This window comes from Camelus ferus, chromosome 21 (genome assembly GCF_009834535.1).
Source record: "Camelus ferus isolate YT-003-E chromosome 21, BCGSAC_Cfer_1.0, whole genome shotgun sequence".
In the NCBI taxonomy this organism is placed as follows: domain Eukaryota; kingdom Metazoa; phylum Chordata; class Mammalia; order Artiodactyla; family Camelidae; genus Camelus; species Camelus ferus.
In genome coordinates, this window is record NC_045716.1 from 3787938 (window position 1) to 3815413 (window position 27476).

General features: G+C 33.9%; 1 protein-coding gene and 1 long non-coding RNA gene across 2 annotated transcripts in view; one reads left to right on the plus strand and one right to left on the minus strand.

Moving 5' to 3' along the window:
- The window catches only part of XPR1 (xenotropic and polytropic retrovirus receptor 1), a 163215-nt gene that overhangs the window by 24643 nt on the left and 111096 nt on the right, over positions 1–27476 (minus strand). The window contains exons 8-11 of the mRNA XM_032463604.1: positions 22017–22207; positions 21626–21805; positions 15668–15839; positions 14363–14557 (exon numbers count right to left, since the gene is read on the minus strand). Coding sequence (XP_032319495.1) covers positions 14363–14557; positions 15668–15839; positions 21626–21805; positions 22017–22207 — 738 coding nt within the window. The remainder of the gene's footprint in view (positions 1–14362; positions 14558–15667; positions 15840–21625; positions 21806–22016; positions 22208–27476) is intronic.
- On the plus strand, positions 5286–12581 carry LOC116658629. The gene is made up of 3 exons (XR_004313848.1): positions 5286–5300; positions 9270–9273; positions 12489–12581. It is a non-coding gene; the product is annotated as an uncharacterized LOC116658629 (long non-coding RNA).

Sequence of the window (27476 nt, forward strand, 5' to 3'; positions counted from 1 at the left end):
ACAAGATGGAAACAGATTCACATAGTAAACAAACTTATGGCTACTGGTGGGAAAGGGAGTGGGAAGGGATAAACCGGGAGTTTGAGATTTGCAAATACTAACTACTATATATAGAATAGATAAAAAAACAAATTTCTTCTGTATAGCACAGGGAACTACATGCAATATCTTATAGTAACCTATAATGAAAAAGAATATGAAAACAAATATACGTATGTATATGTATGACTGAAACGTTATGCTGTACGCCAGAAAGACAAATTGTAACTGACTATACTTCAATTTTTAAAAATAATAAAAATAAAAGTTGCTGCTTTCAGCATGCCTAATGATTTCCATCTTTGTTTTAGTTGTATTAAATTTGAGACATTTCTTTTTAGTGATGAAGTGTGCTATCATTTATAATTTCCACTCATTTTAATAAAAATGTACAAAATACAACAAAATACTCAGTCATACAAATGCACTAGTATTTGTGAGAAATACGGTGTTGCTGCCGAAGCTGTTAGCTGGCAGATAGTGCTACCAAGTAAAAGCAGGAAATGTTTCAAATCCAAAGGTTAATTAAGGTGTGTGTATGTATCTGCTAAATCTCGTAACATACGTCCAGCTTTCAACTGAAAATCAGTAGTCATACCAAGAACTAGAAGATCTCAGATTGAATGAAAAAAAGTCAATCAGTAGATGCCAAAAAGAGATGACACAGTTGTTGGAACTATTTGATGAACATTTTAAAGAAGCCATGATAAAAATGCTTTAAGTCAAGCCACCAAGAAGATGTAGCAATTCTGTCTGCATCAAACAACCAGAGTAGTAAATTACATAAAGCAAAAACTGATAGAATGAAAGGAAAAACAGACAAATCCACAATTATAGTTGGGAGATTTCAACTCTCCTCCTCCAACAATTAATGGAACAAGTAGACAGAAAATAAGTGAGGATACAGAACTCAACAACATCAACCAATAGGACCTAAAAAACATTCCACCCCATAACAGCAGAACAAACACTCTTTTCAAGTGCCCAATAAATACATACCAAGATAGGCCATAAAAATCAACAGAAAAATCTTCAGACACTTGGAAACTAAACAACATACTGCTAAATAATTCTTGGGTCAAAAACAAAATCTCAAGGGAAATTTTTAAAATACATTAAAGTAAATGAAAATATAACATACCAAAATTTGTGGGGCAGCTAAAGCACTACTGAGAGGAAAATGCACAGCACTATACATATAATTATACAGACAACTGCATACATTAGAAAGGAAAAATAGTCCCAAATCAATAATCTAAGGACCCATCTCAAGAACCTAGAAAAGGAAAAGCAAAATAAATCAAAAGCAAGCAGAAAGGAAATAATAAAGCAGAGAAATCAGTGAAATTAAAAGGAAAACAGAGAGAAAAATCAATGATACAAAAAGCTGGTTCCTTGAAAAGATCAAGAAAATGACAAACCTCTAGTATAGCTGATAGAGAGAGAAGACACAAATTACCAGCATGAGGAATGAAAGGGGATATCACCACCAACTCTGAGAACATCAAATGGACAATAAGGGAATACTATAAATAACTCTAAAATTTTGACAACTAAGATGAAATGGACCAAATTATTCAAAAAAACAAAGACTATCACAACTCACCCAATATGAAATATATAATTTAAATAGTCTTAATAACTACTAAGGAAGTTAAATTTGCAATTTAAAAGCTACCCGAAAATAGATCTCCAGGCCAAGATGGTTTCAATGGAGAATTCTACTAAAATTTTAAAGGAATTTTCTACAAATTAGGAGAAGAGACAAAGCTTCCCAATTTATTTTATGAAATTAGTTTTACACCTATACCAAAGCCAAAGACAGAACACAAAAAGAAAAGTACAGAGCACTATCCCTTATGAACACAGACGTAAAAATTCTTAACAAAATATTAGCAAACAGAATTCAGCAACATATTTGGAGAATTATACATCATGTTCCAAAGATGCTACACTGTTTCAATATTCATAAAACAGTAATGTAATTCACCAAGAATGGGCTAAAACTCAGAAGAAAAGTGACAGGATCATATCAAAAGATCTAGGCAAAGCATCTGAAAAAAAATTCAACACATATTCATGATTTAAAAAATAAACTCTTGGAAAAACAGGAATAGAGAGGAACTTCAACTTGATAAAGCTTCCTCAACCAAAACTCTATAGCATTAGTTGAGGAAATTTTACTTATTATACTCAATGGTAAAAAACTGAATGCTCTCCCCCTAAGATTAGAAACAAAGCAAGGCTCTTACCATCCTCATCCAACACAGTAGTGGAAACTCAAGCCAGTGCAATAAGGTAAAGAAAAAAAAAAAAAAAAAAGGAAGCAAAAGGCATAGAGATTGGAAAGGAAGAAATAAAACTGCCCCTTTGTGCAAATGACACGATTGCTTATGTGGGTAATTTCAAGGAATATACAAAAAAAAAGCACAAAAAACCCTCTTTGGATGAATGAATTCAGCATGGTCACAGGGTAAGATAAATATACAAAAATCAACTGTATTTTTATGTACTAGCAATGAACACATGGACACCAAAATTAAACAATATGATCCTCTACAATCACTGAAAAAAAAAGGAGAAGACTTATACACTGACATATTGGAAAAGGCAAAACTATAGAGATAGTAAAAAGATCAGTGGTTGCTCTGGGGGAAGGAGAGGAATGAACAGATGTAGCACAGGAGATTTTTTAGGATAATGAAACTATCCTATATGAAACTGTAATGGTGGATACATGTCATTATGCATTTGTCAAAACTCATAGAACTGTACAATACAAAGAGGGAATCTTAATGTGAACTTTGGATTACAGTTAATAATACTCTATTTACATTGGTTCATTGATTGCAACAAATGTACCACACGAATGCAAGATGTTAATAATAGGCAAAACTGTGAGAGTGGGGGCATGATGGAGGTGAGGCAGGTATATGGTGCTTATTCTGTAAATCTAGAACTGTATTAAAAAATCAAGTCCACTGATCGTTAAATATTATCCAACAAAGGGCTAGTATCCAATATGTATGAAGAACTCTAAAAACTCAACAATAAAAAACCAAAAAATCCAATTAGAAAATGGACAAAAGAAACAAATAGGCATACAGGATATATAGACAGCAAACAGGCATATGAAAAGACATTCAGCAGAATTAAAGCCACAATGAGATATCGTTACACATGTAAAATAATAGCTGAAATAAGAGTGACATTGTCATATGCTGGTGAGGATGCAGAGAAACTAGATCACTCATACTTGGCTGATGAGAATATAAAATGGTACAGCTACTCGGAAAACAGTTTGGCAATTTGTAAAAAAAACTAAACATACAGCTACCATACTACTAGCAATCAAAATCTTGGGCATTTATTACAGAGAAATGATGATTTATGTTCACCAAAAACCTGTACATGCATGTTTACAGCAGCTATATTCACAATAGCCTGAAATTGGAAACAACACAAATATCATTCAATGGGTGAATGGTTAAACTATGGTATATCCATACTACGGAATACTACTCAACAATAAAAAGGAACAAACTATTGATTCTTTCAACAACTTGGATGAATCTCCAGGAAATTATGCTGAGTGAAAAAAAAAAGGCTGATCTCAAAAGGTTACAGGACTATATGATTCCATTTATACAACACCCTTGAAACAAGAAAATGATTAAATGGAGAACATATTTAGTACTAGTGGTTGCCAGGGGTTAGGGATAAAGTAGGATCTGGAAGGAAGAGGGTGTGAATATAAAAAGGCAACATGAGGGATCCTTGTGGTGATAGATTTGTTCTGTATCTTGACTGTATCAATGTCAATACCCTGGCTGTGACACTATACTATACTTCTGTAATATGTTACCACTGGAGAAACTGTGTGAAGGGTATATGGGATCTCTGTATTATCTCTAACAACTGTATGTGAGGAAAAAAAGTTTAATTAAAAAAATTTGGCTCTTCCTCAAAATCCTTACTGAGTTAACCACTGCCTCTTTTGAACCACCTCAGTACCCTACACAATACCGATAATACAGTATTATTACAGTTTTCATGTTCTATTTTGTCATTCTCCCTTACTAAACTGTGGGCTCCAAGAAGATGTCTTAAAGGCAAGATATGTTGTGTTTATCTGTTCATGCCTAGCATCTAGCACAGTCTGACACACTGTACGTGTTTTGTAAATGTTTGTCGAATAAAATAGATGTGATAGATGTAATCAAGAAGGCAATTCAATTACTAAATTGTATTTATATACAATTTACTATTTGTATACTTATTTACTGACTCTTCAATAACAAATGATCTCTTCAGTGATTTTATTAAAGACTGACTTCAGTCTCTCCTCACTCCTTTTGTATTATAACTAAATAACAATAATTCTGGAATGGATAAAATTGCGTGTTTCTGTCTTTCCTGCAAAGAGACAGTTTCATTTATTCAACTAAATGGAGTGCTATTGACTACAATCAGTTTCCAAAGAAATATAAAGATCCTAAAAGTTTTTGATACTGTCTCAAGTGCTTCTATTATGAAGCTGTAAAAAAGCTTCAGGTATTACATTCACATGGATAGCAACATTTTTCTTAATTGAGCTGAAAAAAATTAAGTCATAAACACAAACTGAAATTATGGCCAATTAAAAATGGAAATGAGATACTGTAAAAGACTTAAGCAGTCATAATAGCAGGATACAGTAATAACTGAATAAAAAATAAATACAGATCACAAAAATGAAATATAGAAATATAAGAAAAAATAGCAATATATATTCTACATGATGATTAATTAACAGATCTAGAAAGAAGGAAGCGAGAGTATATGTAATAGGAGGCATGCACAGATAGAGATGGAATGCAAAATCTTCTTCCACCATTTTCCACACAACCTGCCAATATTCTAAACTAGTATAACATACCAGATCTAAAAAAGCCATCTGAAACAATTCTTAATCTCAGAGTCCCAAACTGTGAAGCCTTTTTATAGAAACCTTCATTTGATGCCTTTTCTTTCAAACTGGGTATTAGAAATAGAGTAAAACCTGTATTATCCCAAATTTTACCAGCCATTTCTGAAACACCTATTCAACTATTTAATCCAGGAACCATCTCATCAATCACAGTATTAATCCACCTTGAGTGTTAATCAAAAAAAAGTTTACATAGTCTCTAATGACTTTAAGCAGAACAAAAGCTGATGGGGAAACAATCCTTTTGTCAGTAAAAAACCCTTGGTACTTCTTTCTAGATTTGTGTGTGTGTGTGTGTTGAGACTTCCATTAGAGTAACACTTCTGGTCTGTCTCTGCCCTGCTCTCATTCCTCCCTAAGAAACTTTTTAACACATATTTCCTTAAAGCTTTCTTATGAAGTGGGGACTTCTTCTTTATCAGGTAACATGCCCAAGGTACAGTGATCCAAAGTCCATGTCCTTATTCAGGATGTCCTATTGCAATCTCTACCAGTCACTGCTTAACTGTCCAAGACCTTACACATAACACAGTAAGAGAAAGCAGTATGCAAACCCAGTTGTTTCTACATTAAAATGTAAGTTATATTTTAATTATGTTAAAAATATAAATTTCTGGATCATCACCCTAATCCTATTAATTCAGGATTAGGTGGGCCCCAAATTATGCGTTTTTAAAGTAATAATCCATGGCAATTCACACACATACCAAAGTTTGAGGATCACAGCCTTACATCTTGTTGTCTTGTTGGAGAGTAGAAAAAGGAATGGATTCAGGGACTGAGAATTCTGGTTTTGCTACTTACTGCCATGTGGCAGGGCAGGCAATTTAACCTTCCTGACTTATTAAAATATAATAATAATAATAATAATAATAATAATAATAATAATAATAATAATAATAATAATAATAATAATAATAATAATAATATCCACTTTCTCTCAGGGTTAATATCAGGTTCAAAATGAAATAGCATGTGCTAAGATGCTACACATTGGCTCCACTAAAATAATAGAACATAAAGAGTTGAAGGGGCCTTAGAAAGACAGTCTAGACCAACTTCCTTTTAATTTATTTTTAATGAAAATAACTATTTTTGCTGTTTATAAAAGAACTGTACACTCACCATAAAAAATCTAATAAAAGGGCAAATAAAGTGAGAGCACCATATTATCTGTTAGTTTTATTCATGCTTTTAAGTTTTAATATTATTACTTTTTCATTTTCTTGTATAATAATGATAGTCAGAATATGAAATAATGATGATGATTATAGACATCCTTGGTCCAGATTTTAATGAGAACATCTCTAATATTTCACCTTTAGTCATGATTCTAGCTGCTGGTCTGGGATTCTGATCGATAGATGTGTATGTGATACATACATGTATATGGATATGTGTGTATACCATAATATATACCCAGCACTTGCTATATTTAAGAAGTATTCTTATATTTTTTTGAGGGAGGAGGTAATTAGGTTTATTCACTTTATTTTTTTAGAGATGGTACTAGGGAATGATTCTTATATATATTTTTAATTAATGAGTGTCTCTTTGGCATCTACCAAGATGATCGATCAATCACATGGTTTTTCTACTTCAGTCTAGTGATATGGTAAAATACTCTTAAATTATCTTAGTTGTGGTAACTTCAAAGCCCATCTTCTTTCTCTCAACATGAAGTAGTACCCTTCATTAAGATGGTGCTTCTAAAATTCTTCCTGGCAGAGGATTTGACTAAAATTGAGCAAAGAGATGGATCTGGTTTCCTAAGTGAAGACACTCCACTTTCTGCAATAGAAGGGTAAATAAAAGATAAATTTTAAAAATTGACTTCAAATAACAAATTTTTTTCAGTTAAGGAAGGAAATATACTTAGTCATATAGTCATAACTGAGAAGAGGAAAATTATACAACAGATCCTAGACTTTCAGTTCATCCTTCCTCAGTGATTTGGTCTTTTCTACAACAGCTCTGAAACGCTGTGTAAGTGTCAGTATTTCACTTTATCTGATAGATGTTCATTTCCTCTGAGAAGACTTCCTGGTGAGGATAAAACAGTTGCAAGCAATACAATTCTGCCTTTAAACGAAATATGCTCTAGGGTATTATTCAGAGACAACCGAAAGTATTTACAGAGAGCCCTGAGAATCCCGCAAGAGAGCAAACAAAGAAACAAACAGTAGGCAGATGCTTTATTCTCCTCCCTATTAAGTAGCAGCACTATTTTTTTAATATATAAAGAAAATACTGCTTTTAATATAAGAAAAATTTCTTAAACTCTAAGCATTTCAATTAAAACCACACCTTACACCTCATTCAAAATACTGCCAATGAAACCAAGTATTAGGCTCACTGGTCTTTCCATATTTTGTTTACTACATTCTAGGAAGCATGCTGGAATGTTTATTAACAATATATATTAAGGAAATAGCCAATCAGCTTTAACAAATACCTAATAACCTCTGGTATTTCTTAGGAAGTGACTTTAAGACCCTAACAAAGAATACAACTCTAAGCGAATTATTCATGTCAAACCATTCTCACATCACTTGAAACACTAATATGCTAGTGTTTGTTCCCTTCCAATTCCACAATGACTTTCAATTCTGGCAGAGAGAAATTATTTACATAGTTGGGCTGACTCCACATTGCTCGTACTAATAAAAGTGTGTCACTGTTAATGTGGAAATAGCCAGTTCCCAGCAATGTCTTTGTTTTTCCACGGATGTGGCCATTAGGACAAAAGGATTAGAAAGTGGACCTATCCACATAAAAGTCAGTTTAAATTATTCTCTCTCAATGTACCTCTGTGCTTTCCCAAACACAAATTTATTTGGCACTTGTAGGGACAGCACACTGTCTTATCTGATGTTTCTTTCCTTACCATGAGTTTAACATTTTACCTTTGGGGAGAGCTCAGGTCATTCTGTAACATTAGAGGGCAGTATGGTAGAGTAAAAATAATCACAGGACCTGGGTGTGAATTCTATCTTTGTCTCCTCCTTGTTACTTGACTTTAGAACTATACTGTTGTATTCAGATTCGTAACCTAGTTCTTCCACTTTACAGCTGTTGGACTTTGGCAAGGAACTCAACCTTTCTGTTTTCAATTTCCTCACCTAAAAAATGATGAACAAGTGATCACCTCTGACAAAGACTCTCCTTGACCTAATTTGAGTCAGGGTCCTCTAAGCTCTCTAGACCTCAAACTTGGTGTTGGTCCTTTTCAAACATGCATTACCCAGTTGTAGGAAGAATCTCGCTAAGTCAGTTTTGAGAGGAACCTTTATCCTCAATATTCCGATCACCCTGATATTTCATCAGATTCTTCATCCTCCACCCTTGGCATCTGATCACCCCGTCTATTTACAGGAAAACTTCTGTTAAGTCAGTTTAGCCAGTAATTTTCCACCCACTGACTCCCACCCTGCTCCTTGGCTATAAGTCCCCACTTGCTCCTTCTATATTCAGAAACAAGCTGAGTTCTGTACTGAGATCTCTTTTCCTCAATTGCATTTGTTCCTGAATAAAGTTTGCTTTTGCTACTTTAACTACTGTTCTGTCCAGCTCTGATTCTAATACCTCATAGGGTTGCTGTGAAGATTAAATGATTTAATACATGTTAAATGCCTAAAAGTGTTAGTCTATAGGAGTATTCAATAATTTTTAGCTTTAAAATATTATTCTTCATCTACTATATGCAGGTGCTTTGGGTTTCTTTTGACAAGCCCCTGTATGTACCACACAGTCACTATAATTAAATTATTCTCCTACTGCTGGACATTTACTAGATTATTTTAGTTTTTTACTATATACTGCTGTGAACATATATTCATTTTTACCCACTTCTCTGATTACTTTTTTAGGAAAAAGTTATGGAAAGGGAGTTACTAGGTCAAAAGGTATGAATGATTTTAAGACTCTTGATAGAATTACCAAATTGTTCACCAATTTACAATCAACAGAAAGTTCATCTCTCTACATCCTTGCCAGCAACAAGCATCATCACTTCTTTGATTAAATGATTTTAATTTGCATATCTTTTGCTATCAGTGAAGAAGAACATTCTTCATATGTTTATTAGCCATGTTTATTTATTCTGCAAAATTATGTTTATATCATTTTCCAATTAGAAAAATCAGTCAAAATTGATTTTCATTTTGTGGTGATTATATTACAGTTTAAAAATACCCACTCCTTTCTTCCATGACTCTTACCCAATTGATGCTGGATTTAATAATTTGATTTGGCTGTTCAGGATGGTCAGTGGGAGGTTAGCAGATATGAAGCAAGCACAGACTTAAAATGTGTTTGTGCAACAGGAATTGTTTCTGCTGGCCCCATGTGAAGTTTTTCCCTGGATAACTGCTGTCCCTTTGGCTGGGGCCCCAAAATGAACAAAAATGTAACAAACACAAGGTACAGGGAAAAGCCAAAAGCCTGGTGGAAACAGCGGCCTGGAGCAGTTCCAGCTCTCCAGCTGAGCCCAGGCCAGTTCCACCAGTTCCCAGCTGACCCACAGATGTATAAAGGAGGATGAAATACTGCTGCTTTAAGCTGCTGACTTTTGAGGTGGTTTCTTATGTAGCAATATCTGATTAGCACACTTATTATATTATACTATGAAATTCTGAAAGAAAGACACTCATGTATAATCTATGACTTATGTTCCCTAGAGTAACATATACCCACCAGGAACTGAAGGCCTTATAATTCATTTGCCTGCTCATTTTTTCTCTTCTTTTTGCTGAAAATACCCAGATACTATAACCTTCTTTGATGTTTATAGTTTTCACCAATAATACTGTCGTGTAAAATTATATATAATATCAAACATAAATTGAAATTTAAAATTTTATTTGTAATTGTATTTAACTTCTTTTCCAATTAGACAAATTATTCCGTAAGTTGAATTCATAAATAATTTTCAGCTTGTTCTTTTAAATATCACAGATCCTCTACCAATATCTGAACAATAGTAGAGACTGTTTTTAAACTTTAAATTGTTGCGCATGAATGTTTCAAAAGCAACACAATTTACATAGAAATGCTAACAAATTACATCTGTTAGTTGCAAGAGCAATTAAGAAAACAAAGATTAGAGAAAAGACCAAAAACAGCATCAGAGTATAAGGATACTTTTTTTTAAAAAAAAACTTCTTCTTTTAAACGACAAAGATGATATAAAATTTATTCAAAGCTATAATTAATATTATAAAAGCAATTTAAGGTGAACTGTAAGTGGGCTATTAGTGTAATGTTTATGAAATCATTTAAAATCAGCACAATGCCAAGTAGATAAAAGCTACTCAAAAATACTGTTAAAGTCAAATTAATAATCAGAAATAAACAATATCTCAAATTTGATTTAATGGCATTAGCAGGATTAAAGCCAATGCTGACAAATGTGAATTCTAAAATAATCTATTTCTTGTCTGTATTATTAGTTAGGTTAGAGAACTATAGTAAAATATATCCAATTTCAGAAGGGTTAAAGATTTGAGCTACTTCCAACAGTAAGCCCAAAATGAAAGCATTTATTCAAATAAGTTGTTTTAAAAAAATTTGTGTACGTCTTTAAAAAGTTAATGGAACAAAAGTTTCCCTAGAAATTAAAAAAAAAATAGCATTTCTATTATAGTATAACAAGACTAAAATTTAGAAATCCTGGCGTAGATGCTATTATTCAGAGTAGAAAGGGTAACAAACTGGCCATACCCCAGAGAGGAAGCACTTCAGGACTGTGTGTGCTCACCCAAAACAATGAGATGACTATTTGCACTGAAGGCACTGAACTACTGCCGAGGAATCCTCATTAGGGGGCACAGCACCCCTTACAGAATGTTAAACAAGAAGCGATCTAGAAGATACAAGTGATTTGGGTGCTGGAAAACAATTAGGCAAATAAATATAAACGAACTCAGCTTTTAAGTGAGTAGAGAATCTCTTTTTTTCAAGTATTTTTTAAACAACTAATAGCGAATGCTAACAAAGAAGTCTAAAGTAAAATATTAAGTATTTTTAAAAGAAGATTTTTTTCCTTCTATGTATTGAGAGAATAGCAAAGAACAAAATCCACTAAGAATTTGTAAATATTTTAGAACGTTAGAAACTATAAATGAAAAACAGAGCATCTAATGAAGTACTCTCTCCCCATCAATGAGTTAGAAAGAACACAATGGCTATTTCTATTATTGTACCTCCCACAGGCTTTTCCTTGCTAAAGCCAAGAAACCTCAAGGACACACAAAAACCATTTTAAGCACTTTCCTGTCTCCTCTACTCCCAATTCCAACAAAAAACTTGTAGGACTTGACTTGCTTGTAATGAAATGTGAATTCTTAAAAATACGGAGATTGGCTGCTAACTAAATTTCTTTATTTCTAAAATCAATGATAGAAAACAAAGTATACTGAAATCTTTAGTGTGTTTACTTCTTACTACAAGTGAGGGCTAGCTGCAATACTATCATACTTACTCTTTCTAAAATGGGCTTAAACCCCTTCCCTCACGTTTTAAAAAATGATCTAGGTATAGAGTTAACTCTTGCACTTCCATTTTAACAAATCATGCAGCATAATATAAGACATAACCTTTGAAACAATCTTGAAAATGCCCGCAATAATGCTGTTACCATGGTAACTCTTGTAGGCTAGTTCTCTGAAAAGACCCAGATTCCTGAGTCTGAACAAGGTTATCTCACCATTTTCTACACTTCCCCCGTCATAAAATTTATCCTTTGCACAACAAGGACCTACTGTATAGCACAGGGAACTATATTCAACTTTTTGTAATGAGCTGTAATGGAAAAGAATTGGAAAATATATATATAACTGAATTGTTTTGGTGTACACTGTAAATTGACTACACTTCAATAAAAAATAAAATACATTGGAAACTATTTTTTTTGTAATTATTTACACTTAAGGTAAAAAGGTTTAGATTTAAACTTAAAAATGTCCTAGAAGTAATATAGTTTAAAATAATAAAATAAAAACAATAAAATAATAATACAGTTTAAAAAGTTCTTTGAAGGGGTACATGAGCAAAAAAAGTCTGAAGATAATACCATCCAAACTGCTGTTTCTAGCTTTAGGTTTTTAGATTGGACTGTTTGCAGATTTGACGAATTCAGATATTCAGCTTCTTACTGATTAGCACCAGTACAGCTAAAGATACATTATGTCCTAAAATATTCAACCAAAAAAAATACTCATTTTTACCCAGGATGGGAGAAAAGTAAAGGGTTCTTGAGCCATTCGGGTACCATGTATCAAATCAATTGCCTGATTTATAAATTCTCTATTAACCTCTGAATCATGATGCATGCCTGGACTGCAAACCAGCATTCTATAGCAAAAGTTGTAATTATGGGAGCTTTCATGGATAGGAAGAATTAATATTGTTAAAATGACTATACTACAAGGCAGTGGTCTACAGAAGTTGTGTGTGTATACACACACACACACACACACAGGAATATTGCTCACCCATAAAAAAGAATGAAATCTTGCCATTTGCAATAATATGAATGAACCTAGAGGGTACTATGTGAAATATTTCAGACAGAGAAAGACAAATACTGTATGATTTCACTTACATGTAGAATCTAACAAGACAAATGAACAAAACAAACAAAACAGAAACAGACTCATATACAAAGAACAAACTGGTGGTTGCCAGAGGAAAGAGAGGTTGGGGGATGAGTGAAATAGGTGAGGGAGATTAAGAGGTATAAACTTGCCATTGTAATAATTAAATCATGGGGATGTAGCATACAGAATATAGTCAATAACAATGTAATAACTTTGTATGGTGACAGACAGTAACTAGACTTACAATCATTTTGTAACATATAAAAATATCGAATCATTATGTTGTACATTTGAAACTAATACAATATTATAAGTCAATTAAATTTAAAAAAAATACAGAATAACTATTAGAAGGCACTAAAAAGCCACCAAAAGCAGGCACAAAGCCTAAGCTTACTCTGAAAAGATACTGACAACAAAGAATAAGAATTGTGAGTTTGTGGCTTTTTGGCTGAGGGTGTTCCCAATACCCTCTTTTCATTCTAGTCACAGAAAAATCAGTCTCAGTGCCTCTAGAACAGTTAGGAATGATGGAACAGATGGATATTTAGGGGGTGGAATCCCTGAAGGGGGAGACCTGCAGAAAGGGTAAGATGCAAAATCTGAGTACAAAACCTACCAATAACTCATGCTGACTGACAAGTAAGCAAGTGCAGTGGGGTGTCTGAGGAGCTAGCCAAAAAACAGGTGCAAGCAAGACAGGAATTGAAAAAATAATTAAGAGAGCTTTAGGATGTGTTTCCTTCACTGAGATACTTAGTTAAATTACATCATTTAACAAGAGAGACTCCATAGTCGTAAAGTTATTGGCTGCATTATCATTATTACTATAATTGCAGAATCTACTGCAAAAAATGGAAGTATGTTAAAAGGTGTTCTGCTGGACCAAATCGCAAGCTTTACAGAAAAACCACCCTAATCTTTCAGGACCATCAGACACACTTTAGATAAGCAGCAATTCTAGCACAGTAGCTAAGGCTCCTAGAATACAGCATCTCAATTAAAAAAAAAATCACCAGAAAAAAAATATTTTACCAAAGTATCTAAAAGTAATTGTAATAATTTCAATTAGTAACATTTCTTTACCACCCACAGATAAGAGGGCAGCCTCTAAGGTGTGGGCTGATATTGATTTAAATAGACAAAGGAGGAAAGCACCTTAGTAAAAGGAAGTGAGATCTTTGATTGACAGTCCTCAGAAAAAGGTTAAAAATTCAAAAGGAGTGACTGCATGTGGCTCAGAACCTAAAAGCTTTTTTCTCCTCCCAACAGAAGAGCAGTCTCAAGTAATAACTGGTTGCCATGGAGATAAGAAACTAGAGAGATCCCGGAACTCAATTTGCAGTTAAATGGGCTGGAAACAATCCTTACTACTGGGTGAAGGAAAGCGATTAAAAATATACATGATTGCCAGAGGGAATCTATTTTACCTAGCATTTCCCAACCTCATTAATGAACAAGTCTAAAAAAAACCAAATGAAAACCCAAGGTATCTTGGATTGAGTCCATCAAACGTAATTCAGGATTTCAAATGTTATCACAAATCCTTCCTATTCTGCATGACTTTTATTCTTTTTAAAGGCACTTGTTAGTATATATTGGAATAAGACTAAAATCGTGTTCAAGAACAAACTAGTGTAACTGAGGGGACAGGAGATTCAGTGGGAAAAAAGAGCACAATAAATGGAAAGATAACCAAAAAGACTCAAGTGGTGAAAATCGGATTTTGAAAAATCTCTTCACAATCATAGAATACCTTTGTGAGTGCTGTAAAGGGCTGCAAACGTCACCGTGAAGAAAGTCGTGGAGTATTTCCCAGCATTAACTAAATGAGGAAAGGCCCTTTTTGTGTCTCGGTATCGGCGCAGGCACTGGATAAAGCGAAGCCAAGCAGGAATGCACTGAACAATAGCCCGCACACCATATGAATATTTGTGGCAAATTTCTGGTTCTGTGAAGATTTCAAAGAAGAAAAAATTACAATTAAAAAAAAAACAACAACTTATTCACATCATTCAGTCATATACTGTAACTACCTGAACTTACATAAAGGCAAGAAACCTGGGTTTCAGAATCACTTTCTTCTTTGCACTTGTAAGGTTGCAAATACATAGTGGTAAATACATAGTGGGGCCTAGTAGGAAAATCTGCCCTCTCAGATTTCTATCTGTTCTGGAATCACCTTCTTTGGAGTGTGGCAAAACTATAAAAAAATTAGGAGATGAGTATACTAATCAAAGAGGAAAAAAAATTAAGTTAGCTCTGTAGCCTGAAACATCTGGAAAACTTACAAATATCACTGGTGACTCCAGTGAACTCCAAAACACTATAATTAATACACCTACTATAGGCTGTTCATTCATGCTTTTGTTCTCCTTTTAAAAAACAGAGCAGATTTTGTATTTTTAAAATGAGAAGAATGGAGTTGGTAAATCAATTCTTCAAATTCTGGAAACGTATCATAGTTGGTCAACGAACAATAGAGTTGTTATCTGCTGTTATCTACTGAAAATATGTTGGCACTGGCTTCATTAACTTTTGTGAGTTAGATATTACATAATCTGTCTAAATTTGGCTTTTGTCATTAAAGTAAAATTCCTTAATAACTTGAACTCCTGGCATAAACTAAGAGTGAGAAAAAGAGCCAGAAGAAAAACAAGGTCCCCAATAAGAATTAAAAAACAATCTCTAACCACTTTCTCAAAGCATTTGATCTAGCTCTCAATAATCAGTATTTTTAATCATTATAATGCAATACTGTGATGGCAATTGTTGGCACTAAAGCATCTATCTGTGATATAATTACCAATGTACCAGAACTTCTTTAGTTTTAAAATTCTTTAAATGTAAGTTGTAAATCTTCTGGCAAATGAATGGCTAAAATTATAATATATGATTTAAGAGCCAATTATATCAGATAAAGAGACTGCTAACAGAGTGCCAAGTACATTTAATTAAGTCTGTAATATTATTAGATGATCTTAAATTTCTCAGCTATCATTCCCAGTGTTTCTTGGTTTCACTGGCAGTTCAGCAGTGTGGATGCACATTCATACCCTACCTTCTGAATCATTTGGCAACAGGCCCCCACTTTCATCCCATTTGAGCTCAAAACTGTAGAAGCAGATCATATATTCCAGGTCCATCAGTATCACTGACAGGCTGTTCAGCTGGTCGGCCAGCCAGAAATCAGCAAAGCCTACCTTATGGAAGGGGGCTGTAAATACTCGAAACTGGGAGGAAGAAAAAAATCAGAAAACACAGAAACAAGAAAATTCTTATTAAATTTCTCTAATTCATGTCTGACTTTGTAGCATGATTACTCTAGTTGATAAAATGGAAACCAATGAATCAATCACAAACACAGGGACCTGGCAACAGTGGCTAGGTTGGGAATTAGTAATGAAGGTTATGAGTTGAATGGGTGACTAAGAAAAGAATGAAAGGAGTAGGGCAGGGGAAAGTCAGGAATAGCTACAGTTAGAAGACAGAAAGCAGAGAGGCGGGAAGAGCTAAAGTTGAAAGCAAAGAGAGTGTGGCAGAAGGCAGATGCACTGAGAGGACATTTTGCTTTAGGGTATAAGACAATTTTTGCTGGAGACCCATGTGCCATAATAATTTCTGGAATATCTTGCCATTTTAGCAATAGGAGCTTAGCTAACTGAACACCGAGCTCCTCTTTGCTTACAAAGGACAGGAAGGGAAGGATGGTACTTCGTCTGAAGCACGCCTTATTCTCTAATGAAAGTCATTTTCATTTCACTAATGCCATGGTGATCATTGTATTTGTCTTGAAATTACACCACAAAAACCAGTCCACATCCCACTGTTACGAAAACAATGATAAATAAATTTACGTTAAATGTACTGAGCACTAATCCATGCTATGTAATTTTCTCATAATGCATTTCTTACAATCCATTAACTACAACAATTCCATGAGCTAGGTATTATCCACATTCCAATTTTACAGAAGACCTATAAGAAAAACACATCCTGACCCTATTCTGTGGAAGCCTGTTTGTTACTGCAAAGGAAAATCCTGGCATTGCAGAGAGAGGGATTATCAGACACTAATCACCAGAAATAGGCTCAAATTGTCCAGAATGCCTTGAGAGACCTAGAGTGAAGTGAAGATGGGATGAGGCAGCTTTCATCCTCACGCTGTCAGACCCTTTCTATCTTACACAGAAAATGGATTTCCTAAAACAAGGAATTCTAAGCATCAGTTTTGAGAAAATGAGTCTAAATCTATAGCTCTCCTGTCATCTAGGTATAGTCATTTAATGGACATATTCAGCCTGAGACACTGGCTCTCTCCTCTCAGACTTGGCCAGTTCTTTCATTCTTTCTCTAAATAATTCCCTTAATTATTTCAGGGAGACAAATGGCTAGTTTACAAATCAATCCTAGGTATCAATTATCTATGACAGATATTGCTTTGGAGCTTTGGAAATTAGACTAGGGGTCTGCAGGACACAATACAGGCTTTAGACATTATTTTCTGGAGCTCATATATTTTGAGTCCATGGTTTCTTTATCACTCGCTTACTCTTTCAAGTAAGTTGTTCAGTAAGCCAGACAAGCTACACTGTTTGCAACCATCAGCTTCAGATACAGCAAATTCTTTTTTGGGGTGGGGAGTGCTGGGGTGGGGTGAGGGGTGTTAGGGATTGACATGTTAATCACTTATGCATGAAGAGGTTCTGGTACCAGTTTATATAGTATTTTAAGAAATTCTAGGTGCAGAATGGGCTTCAAAGATTTAAAGAGACATAAGGAAGAGGATAATTTAGGATATAACAGCAAAGGATCAGGAAGTCTAACTTAGTCTGTAGTTACGGACTTTTGTGAAACTGGTAGGCTATGGCAAATTTCTCATTTCTCACTGACATGAGACAGACTACCATTACTCTTACAACCTGCCAAACCTAGTCTTAAAACATGGCTGTTATAGAAAACCTCTGTAAGAGCAGAGGAGAGGAGAGAGTATTAAATATAAAACAAAGAGACACAGGGATGTGTGTGGCCAGCTGACATCCTTCAAAGTCCAACGACTCCTATTCCTGGGCTCTCAGATGTCTGCCTGTGATCCCTCATCAGATAAAGTACATTCTTACTGGGCATGTTGCCCTAATAAACTAACAGTCCTAGGCAAGGCCAAATCTCACAGTCGCTCAGGCTGGCTTGTCTCTGTCCACTTATCAGAGTCATAAATCCCACTGCCCTTCACAGACCCTAAACTTCTACCTCACCCACAACCAAACAGAGGCTTGTACACAAGCTGATCAGGCACCTTGTAACCCTACCTTATAAAAGACCCCAATACCCGGCCCTCGGTGTGCACATGGGCACCGCTTGTCTGTGTGGCCTGCTGTTGTCTATGGCAGCGCAAACTAATAAACTCTTCTTCTATCCTCATCCTTTGCCTTTGGTAAATTCTTTTACTGCTTGCGACACTGGCCCACCACATTGTGTCCCACAATAGGATGGATTAAAAAAAGGAAAGCAGTGACATAAAGTACAAACTGGGAGGCAGGAAAAATTTACAGAAGAGAGAAAATGAAAAAAGAAGGAAATAAGGGAGGGGTAAATGTTGGTATAAGACAACTAATGAAAGAAAGAATATAATTATACTCATTCATGCACTTAAAGATTTACTGAGTATTTACTATATGTCCGAATAAACAAAACATGATCTGTACCCTCAAAGATCCACAGTCTCTTTGGGCAAATAAATACCTAAACAAATAACGACAGCACTGGGTAGTAACTGCTATTATAGATGTGTACATAAAACACCCTGCAAATGCAAAGAAGGGAGCAAGTAGCTTGGTCAGAGAGGTAGGGTGAGAGGCGGTGGAAATAAACAGGTCATATTTAACTCCTGGACACTTACACATAGTCAAATTCATCTTAGATTGATCTGAATTCTCCTTTTTAACTGAGAATCCTCCTTCCTTTCTTACCCTGACTAAGGTCTTTCGACTTCTACCTCGTTGTGATTTTGATTAAAATGGTAACAATTCACTGAGTAACAATATGAAGAAAGCTAGAGACAATCTTATATGATGTTAACCCACATAAACAAAAAAGCCACTAGTAAGTTACTACAAAGAATATATGCTAATATCACCTTCTAAATTAGTGTAGTCAAGGAGATGAAGTCTTTATTTCTATTTTTTAGAGGCTTGTGGATAATCACATTTTTTCCAAATTTGATTTTTAGATTCCATTAGTTGACCTACTAGATCAAAGTTAAACATCTTAGATAAAGTAACTACCAGGTCTAACTGCTAAAAGGTAGTGTTAAAGAACACAGATTATGGAGCCAGACTGCCTGGGCTTATATCCCATCTCCATTACATCCTGGCTATGTGACCTCATTTAGCTTCTCTGAACAAGTTTCCTCATTTATAAAATGTGGATTAATAACAGCTCCAACTTCATGGTTTACTAAAAGAATTAAACAAGTTGATAAATATAAAATGTCCAGAACAATGCAGAGAAATGAGAACATTTTTCTAATCTATTCTTATAATAGAGATGTGTAAAAATTTTACTATACAACTGAAGAAAATATTGGAAAAACCCATTCCCAAATAATATAGCAAAGGACCTAGTTTAAAAACTTGATGTAGCCTTCCGTAAGAGTAAGTTGGTATTTTTATTTAGAAAATCTGAGGCATTGTTTACACTTCCTAACTGGATTTCCAACTAGGGGGAATATAGATCTAGAGAGAGGATGTATGACGTAATGAATGTAAATAAACTGTATTAATTTGACATATAATGCTAATATCAAAATAAATCAGTTTCTTATAAAAATTAAAGAAAAAAAGAAATGTAATTTACTTTGGATGAGGCTTTAAAAGATGCTATTATCAGAGACACCATAGTTAGGGTGGGAAAATTCTTGTTAATTCACTAGAAATAAGTTGAAGGGTAAGTTTCTCAGTGAGAATTGAATTAAAATAAGTCTAAAGACCAATTACTATTAAAATAATCTATAAATAACATTTTTACTGTTTACAATTATTACAAATACAACAAACCACAATGCTTGTTTCCGTATTTCACTGCTTCTGATAGTACATTTTATTATTCTCTTATTTCTTATTATATCATCACTGCCAACCTATTCCATCAACAAGTCCTCATTTATTAACACACAGCAGATGCACAGATAAATGTCTACTCAATAGGGGATCATTCTGCTAATAAGCATAACTGGTCATGCATGAATCATAGCAGCTTCCTACTTAAACAAAGAGGGGTACACTGGGGAAATGCTCACTTAGCAAACAATGTACACAACTGTATTATTTTGTTATTGCAATGATGCAAATTATATTAACACCTGAGTTTTCTGAGTCTTTCAAATCTCATTTGAAAATAACTATAGAGATTTCACAATTAATTTAGGAAGGAAAAATAGGTGTTCATAATCTTAAAGTTGTTTCCTTGTAATCAGAAGAATACTACATTTTTATGCAACTAACAGTTTAAAAGCTCCGCAAAATCTAGTAATAAAATGACAATCTCAAAATAAGAAAAGTAATCTAACTGGAAATGATTTATTTTTAGTATAAATTTCAAGAGAGAAAAAAAATGGCTCAAATTTTTCTTCTGTTTTAAAAAAAAAATGCTCTAAAAAGCATGTTTTCTAGATGATGACAAAATACACTGAAGGTCATGGTATAAGTCATCTTATCAAAATACTCTTGTACTCTGAGTTCCACACTCAGAATTCAAACTCAAAAGTAGGCCCAGAGGTGCTATACTTAAGGAAATGATTTGTTTTTATTTATTTATATTTAGTGAAGTTGGTGGAAAAGAAGGAGATTCTCAACTTGTGATAAAAATCCTAGTGCAAGAAATAAGAAATACAAGTAAACGTACAATCAACTTTGGAGGGAAAAAACAAGATTTGGGTCATTTTCTTTTTCTGATTGCTATAAATCCTTATCTGTATTGAAACGCAGGTTGCTTTTAATTTGTTGAGTGCTTACTATGTTTTTCTAATAGGAAGGCCACATTTTATGTCTTCAGATTTTAAAATTCAGTTAATGCTAGATATAGGGAGCATACTGCTAAGGACAAAAATAATTCTGCTAACCCTAAGGGGTATACAAAAGGAAACAAAACAAAAAATATAGTTTTCAAGGCAATATACTTTATAAGGTGAAAAATAAAGTAAGACAATAATTACAGGAATTCTGAAAGTTTGTGGACATTGTTCAACTTAATCACTAATCTTCAATCTACTACTAGCTGTAATTCATAATCTAAGAGATAATTATACGAAAACATTCTCAAATTGATTTTCAAAATAGAGCTGGTTTAATTTAGGAGTAAGCAGAAGTCCCTGCCCAGAGTGATTTTTTACAGTATCTCCAAAAATGCAGCTATCATTTTTGTAGGAAATTTTATATCCTAATACTGAGACTGCATGATTTTGAGACCATTAAGAAGTAGGTAAGGTGGAAGATGAAACGGAATTTATTAAAAACAAGAATCAAAGACAGTTTCTCAAATTAAACTTGGTGATCTGATAAGATATCCTTACTGCAGAGAACTGATACTTCATAAAATTGTTTTGTTGACTCTTTACAGAAATTTAACAGGAAAGTAATAGTTTTACCAGTTAAAAAAAAGGAAACATGAAGTTCTACATGTTGTCACAGCTGATTAAATAATTTGTATACTTAAGTAATTTAATTAATTATAACAATTATTATTAGTTATCAAAATCACTTCAGTATCTGGGCACTTCATACTCCAATTTAGGAGGAAAAAAATGCATGAGTGCTTTTCCCAGGGCCACTATACTGCACAGTATCAGGTATACCAGTCACATTGTGTTCTTTGCTCCTGGAGCTGGGGTACCACTCATTTAGACTACAATGTGAATATGGCTTCTAGAGCTGTGCAATACAGGAATCTTGGTTTCATCTTGAAGGAAGCCAATGACCAATATACCACCCTAAAAATATGATACACAAATTTCTGGACTTACCAGCAGCTTAAGCAGCCAAAACCGGGATTTATAATAGAAAGTTTTGGTGGGGTTGATAAGAAAGAAAACCATAAATCCATAAAGGACGAGTGGGTACACATATGTGGGGATGACACTAATTGGAGCAAAGAAGCATGCCAGAAGGCTCAGGCACCACAATATTCCAAGGAATCCAGCAATCTGATAACAGATAGGAAAGACAAAAAGAGAGAAAATTATTTTTTATTTTTTCCACTATTCAAAAATATCTTTAATAAAACAAAGGTAAGAAAAATGCTTAATTATTAAGTCAACAACCCTCTTCAAATAGAAAATAGATTTTAGTACCTACTAAACCAGCTATATAGCTAATGCACACTGTATTAGTGGAACTTTGTCTTGCTTTGATTACCTCAAAGAGATGCTGATGAGACAAATTGCTTCTTGGATTAAGTTCAAAGATGAGCACATGATTTACTCCAGCTTGTCTCCAACCATACGTGTTGATGCCCAGTAGAAAGAGGAATTCAATCAGAAGAAAGCCACCCCGATAGATTCTTATCAAGGGCCATATACTTCTATCTGCTTCAAGTTTAAATACAGCTGAAAGAATATCAATTAATTGGTTAGTGAGAAAATTCGTAATGTCTCCTTTAATTGTTTTTTCTCTTAATTCTCAATGATACAGCCCTGGCACAGAAATTTTTAATAAATAACACCTAAGCCTAGGTTATCTCAAGAGCCTGATAAACTTGCTTCCAAGTTCTTTCTTTTCTTCATTTCACTCTGCAAAATTCCACCAGAATGATTTTCCTAAAATTTGACTTTCAGCATATTTAGTCCATGGTGAAACAGTTTAGAACAGATTAGTCTGTTAGCTGGGGATTTCTGGCATGACACAACTTCTCTGGCTTTGTTTTACCCATTATTAAACTGGATATAGTAATGCTTACCTCACAGAGTTGCTGTGAAAATTAAAAGAAATAGTGTATATGAAAGCAATGTGAAATGACAGTAGTTACAGAATGCTTACTATGTGCTAAGGGTTGTTCTCAGCGTTTTTTTTGTGTGTATATCTATTTTTATCAAAGTATAGTCAGTTTACAATGTCATATCAATTTTGTTCTCAGTATTTTTACATATAACAATTCATCTAACCTTCACAATGGCTCTGTGAGTTAAAAACTATGATCTCCATTTGACTGATGAGGTAAATACAGTACAGAGAGGTTAAGTAATTTGCTCAGGGTTACCAAGCTAGTATAGGGCAGAGCTAGGATTTTAACTCAAGACAATTTTGTTCCAAAATCCACATTCTTAATTACTACATTCAATTGTCCATATGTTCATATAAATGTTCAGTATCACTATTATTCTATAGCTCTCCAATAATTATATCATTCAAATATTTAGCCTCACAATTTCAGTTCTTCACAATCTGATCTACAACTCACTTTCCCCAAACTTACCTCATAGGGCTCCTAAATTAATTCTCACCTCCTAATGAATTTTATTATCCTTTTTTAACATGTTCACTTTTCACATCTGCTTATGTTGCCCCCTGTACCTAAAATGGTTCTTTCTTTCCACCAATTCTATTTCTACCTATTACTTAAGAGTCAGATCTTTATCTATTCATAAATTCATTGAATCAATAGGTTTCATTTTGAGCCTACTATGTGCCGAACATTTCAGTTTGGCTACCAATTTCTCAATTTTCCACGCAACTATAAAGTTTATTGTTAGTACTACTTATTTGAAATTTAATTATATACTATCTTACATACTTAATTTAAATAACCACTTATTATTTATCTTTGTATGCTTTATAGTACATAGCACATTTAATAATTTAAAAATAACAGAGTGGAGAAAGCCTTTGCTTTGGAGTCAAATTCTACAGACCAAATTTCAAATCTTAGCTTTACCAGGGCAAATTAATTTTTTCTAATTCTCAGTTTCCTGGTTGGTCAATGGGCGTAACATCTACTCTCATAAGATTGTTAAGAAGATTAAACATGACATATACTAAATGCCTAAAACAACGTTTGGCTCATTATGAATATTCAGTATATATCAGTTTCTTTTTCCTTTTACTTGAGGAAAATTTATTTTTTCATTAATCTGACAAATATTTATTAGGTGCCTATTACATGTGACACCATTTTAAAAGCTGGAGATTCAGTAACGAACAATAGACAAAATACTTGTCTTCAGGAAACTTCTATTCTGTATAATGTCAGATAGTGAGATAAGGGTTTTGAAGAAAAAGAAAAGTAAAGAAATAAAGAGTGTTAGGTGCTATTTAGGTAGGGTGGCCAAGAAGACCTCTGAGAAGATGGCATCTGCAAAGACTTATGGCGAGAGAGAATGAATCGTATGAATACCCTCTAGGAACAGGGCCTCTAGTAGAGGGAAAGTACAAAGGGCCGTAAGATAGGTATGAGCCTCGTGTGGTCCAGGAACAGGAGAAGGCCAGGGCCACTATGATTGGAATGAATTAGAGGTAAACTGGCAAAAAGTTATCTAGAGGCAGATCAGGTAGGACTTTGCAGTACTTTGTCAAGACTTAAGCTTTTACTCTGATGTATGAAGCCATGAAACATTTTGCACATGAGTGATATGACCAGATTAATAATTTTAAAGGGCTACTCTAGCTGTTAGATGAAGAACAGACTGCAAAGGAAGAAGTACGGTAGCAAGAAAATTAGTTAGAAGGCTAAAAAATATATATATATATATATATATGTGGTTTTACATCTTGATTCTCAAGCAAAGACCACAGATACATTGTAACAGTCGGGAAACAAAAATAAATAAGCCTAAATCCCAAAGAACGTAAAGTAAACAATAGAGCTAATAAATTCAGCAAAGTTGCAGAGTACAAGATCAACATACAAAATTCAGTTATCTTTACATATACTAGCGGTGAACAATCTGAAATGAAATTAAAACAATTCCAGTTACAACAGCAAAAAATAGAATAAAACATCAAGGAATAAATTTAACCAAACAGGTGAAAGACTTATACACAGAAAACTACAAAAACCCATGTTCATGGATTGGAAGACTTGATATTGTTAAAATGGCAATGCTACGCAAAGTGTTCTACAGATTTAATGCAATTCATATCAAAATTCTAATGGCTTTTTTTCTTTTTGCAGAAATGAAAAACTGATCCTCAAATTCATACGGAATTGCAAGAGGCCCCATATAGCCAAAATAATATTAAAAAAAGACAAAGTTTGAAGGATTCAGAATTCATAATTTCAAAATTTACTGCAAAACAGTATGGTATTGGTACAAAAAAAGACACAGACAAATGAAACAGATTGAAAGTTCAGGAATAAATTTATACATCTATGGCTGACTGATTATCAACAAGAGAGCAAAGACCACTCAATGAAAAAGAATATTCTCTTCAACAAATGGTGCTGAGACAATTGGATATCCATATGCAAAAGAATGAAACTGAACCCCTACCTCACACCATGTACAAAAGTTAGTTCAAAATGGATCAGTGAACTAAATAGAAGAGCTAAAACTATAAAACTCATAGAAGAAAATATATAGGTAAATCTTCATGACCCTGGATTTGACAATGGATTCTTAGATATGACACCAAAAGCATGGGTAACAGCAGCAACAAAAATAGATAAACTGGACTTCATCAAAATTAAAAATTTTTCTGTATCAAAGGACATTATCAAGAAAGTGAAAAGACAATCTACAGAACGGGAGAAAATATTTGCAATTAATATATCTGATAGGGGGTCTAGTATCCAGAATATATAAAGAACTCTTCTAACTTAACAATAAGACAACTTAATTTAAAAATGGGCAAAGGACTTGGATAGATATTTTTCCAAATAAAATATACAAATAGCCAATAAGCACATGTAAAGGTACTCAATATCATTAGTCATTAGAAAAACGCAAATCAAAACTATAACAAGATACTACTTCACAACCACTAGGATGGCTATAATTTTAAAAAGAAAAGAAAATCTCAAGTATTGATGAGAATGTGAAGGAAATGGAACCCTCATAAATTGTTGGTGGGAACAGAAAATGGTGCAGTGAACAATTTGGCGGTAACTCAAAAGGTTAAACAAATTATCATATAATTGAGCAATTCCACTCAAAGGTATATATGCAAAAGAATTGAAAACGGGTACCTGGGGTTGCGGGCATAGCTCAAGTGGTAGAGCATGTGCTTAGCATGCATGAGGTCCTGGGTTCAATCCACAGTACCTCCTCTAAAAATAAATAAATTACCTCCCCTGCCCAAAAATAAATAAAATCAAACAAACAAACAAACGGTACCCAAACAAATCCATGTATATGCATGTTTATAGCAGCACAATTCACATTAGGCAAAAGATAGAAACAACCCAACGCAGTTTACATTCAGTTTTGGTAGATACTGCTAAACAATTCTCCAAAGTGCTGTACACATTTCCACTCATTCACCTCAATATCTTCATTGTATTTCATTGTATAGGGGTAATATTATTATTATTATTATTATTTAGCAGTTTCTAATTGACAGACACTTGAGTGGTTTCTAGGATTTTGTTGTTATCAACAAAATGGCAGTGAATGCTCTCTGTTCATATATTTCTTTGCACCTGTGTACAAGAATGTTTGTAGGATAAATTTCTAGAAATAAAATTGCTTAATCAAAGTGATTGTATTTAAGATTTTTACATATACTGCCGAATTATCCTCTAAAGGGACTGCAACAATTAATACTCTTACCTCTGGTGTACAGTGCCTGCTATTTGCTCTTACGTGCACTTTATTTTTTTAAATTATTTGAATTTTTTATTGAGTTATAGTCATTATGTACACTTTAAATGGTCAAACTCTTTGTCAAACCAAAAATGAAAAATGATACACTGTTATTATATCAATTAAATAAAGGTTACTAGGAAACTATAAACAAATCTAAAAAATCTAAACAGTTAACTTTTCATCTTCATAAAATGAAATATCTGGAATTCATGGATTTCAGACAAATTATTAAATATCAGGTCATGTCCGCCTGAGAAACTACAGCAACTGTGCATATTATTTTTTGACGTGAATGTTTGAAAAAAGGATTGCGTGTGGACATGCATTACTACTGCTGTGTTTCTCTTTCAGTTTCAACACTCTCATCTTTTAAGCACCCACTGGGAGATAAATAAGGATAGATAGCTGACATTATTTACCCTGCCTCCCCCCATGGACACTCAAAGATCAAACAAAGAAGGGTTTTGAGGGGTGAGAACATAAATGTGCAACACTAAATGCATAAACCATACACATTAGAAAACAAATTAGACTGTCTCACAAAAACACAGGCTACGTATGTGAATGAAAACAAAATGCCAACTTGTCCCTGAATTTAAGAAAACCTCTTTTCAATTCATTCACGTGAAAAGGATGAAGTTTATTTATCTATTCTTATGTTTTATTTATGATGATGATGATTTTAAGACCACCACATTCATCTTGGAAATAAAAGAAAAAATTTCAAACACAGGTAAGTAAGGTTTTTCCTACAGAAAGAACAATTTCCATCACATACGCCATATACTTTATATTGATGTAGTACCTCACACCTAAAAACATGTTTTACTTACACTTCTTAGCTGATATCTATGAACTGATCTCAAGCTATCTTTTCACTCTTACCATCTGATACTCTCCTTTACCCTAGGTGAATTTATCACTTCTCTCCTTCATAATCCACTCTCTCCTCCTATGCTCCACCCCAGCCAACTAAATCTTCGCTCATCTGTCTCTTTCTCTTAAAATGCCTTTCATTCCATCATAGTCCAGTATAAATGCCATTGCTTCCACAGTCTTCCCTGATGCTCTCATT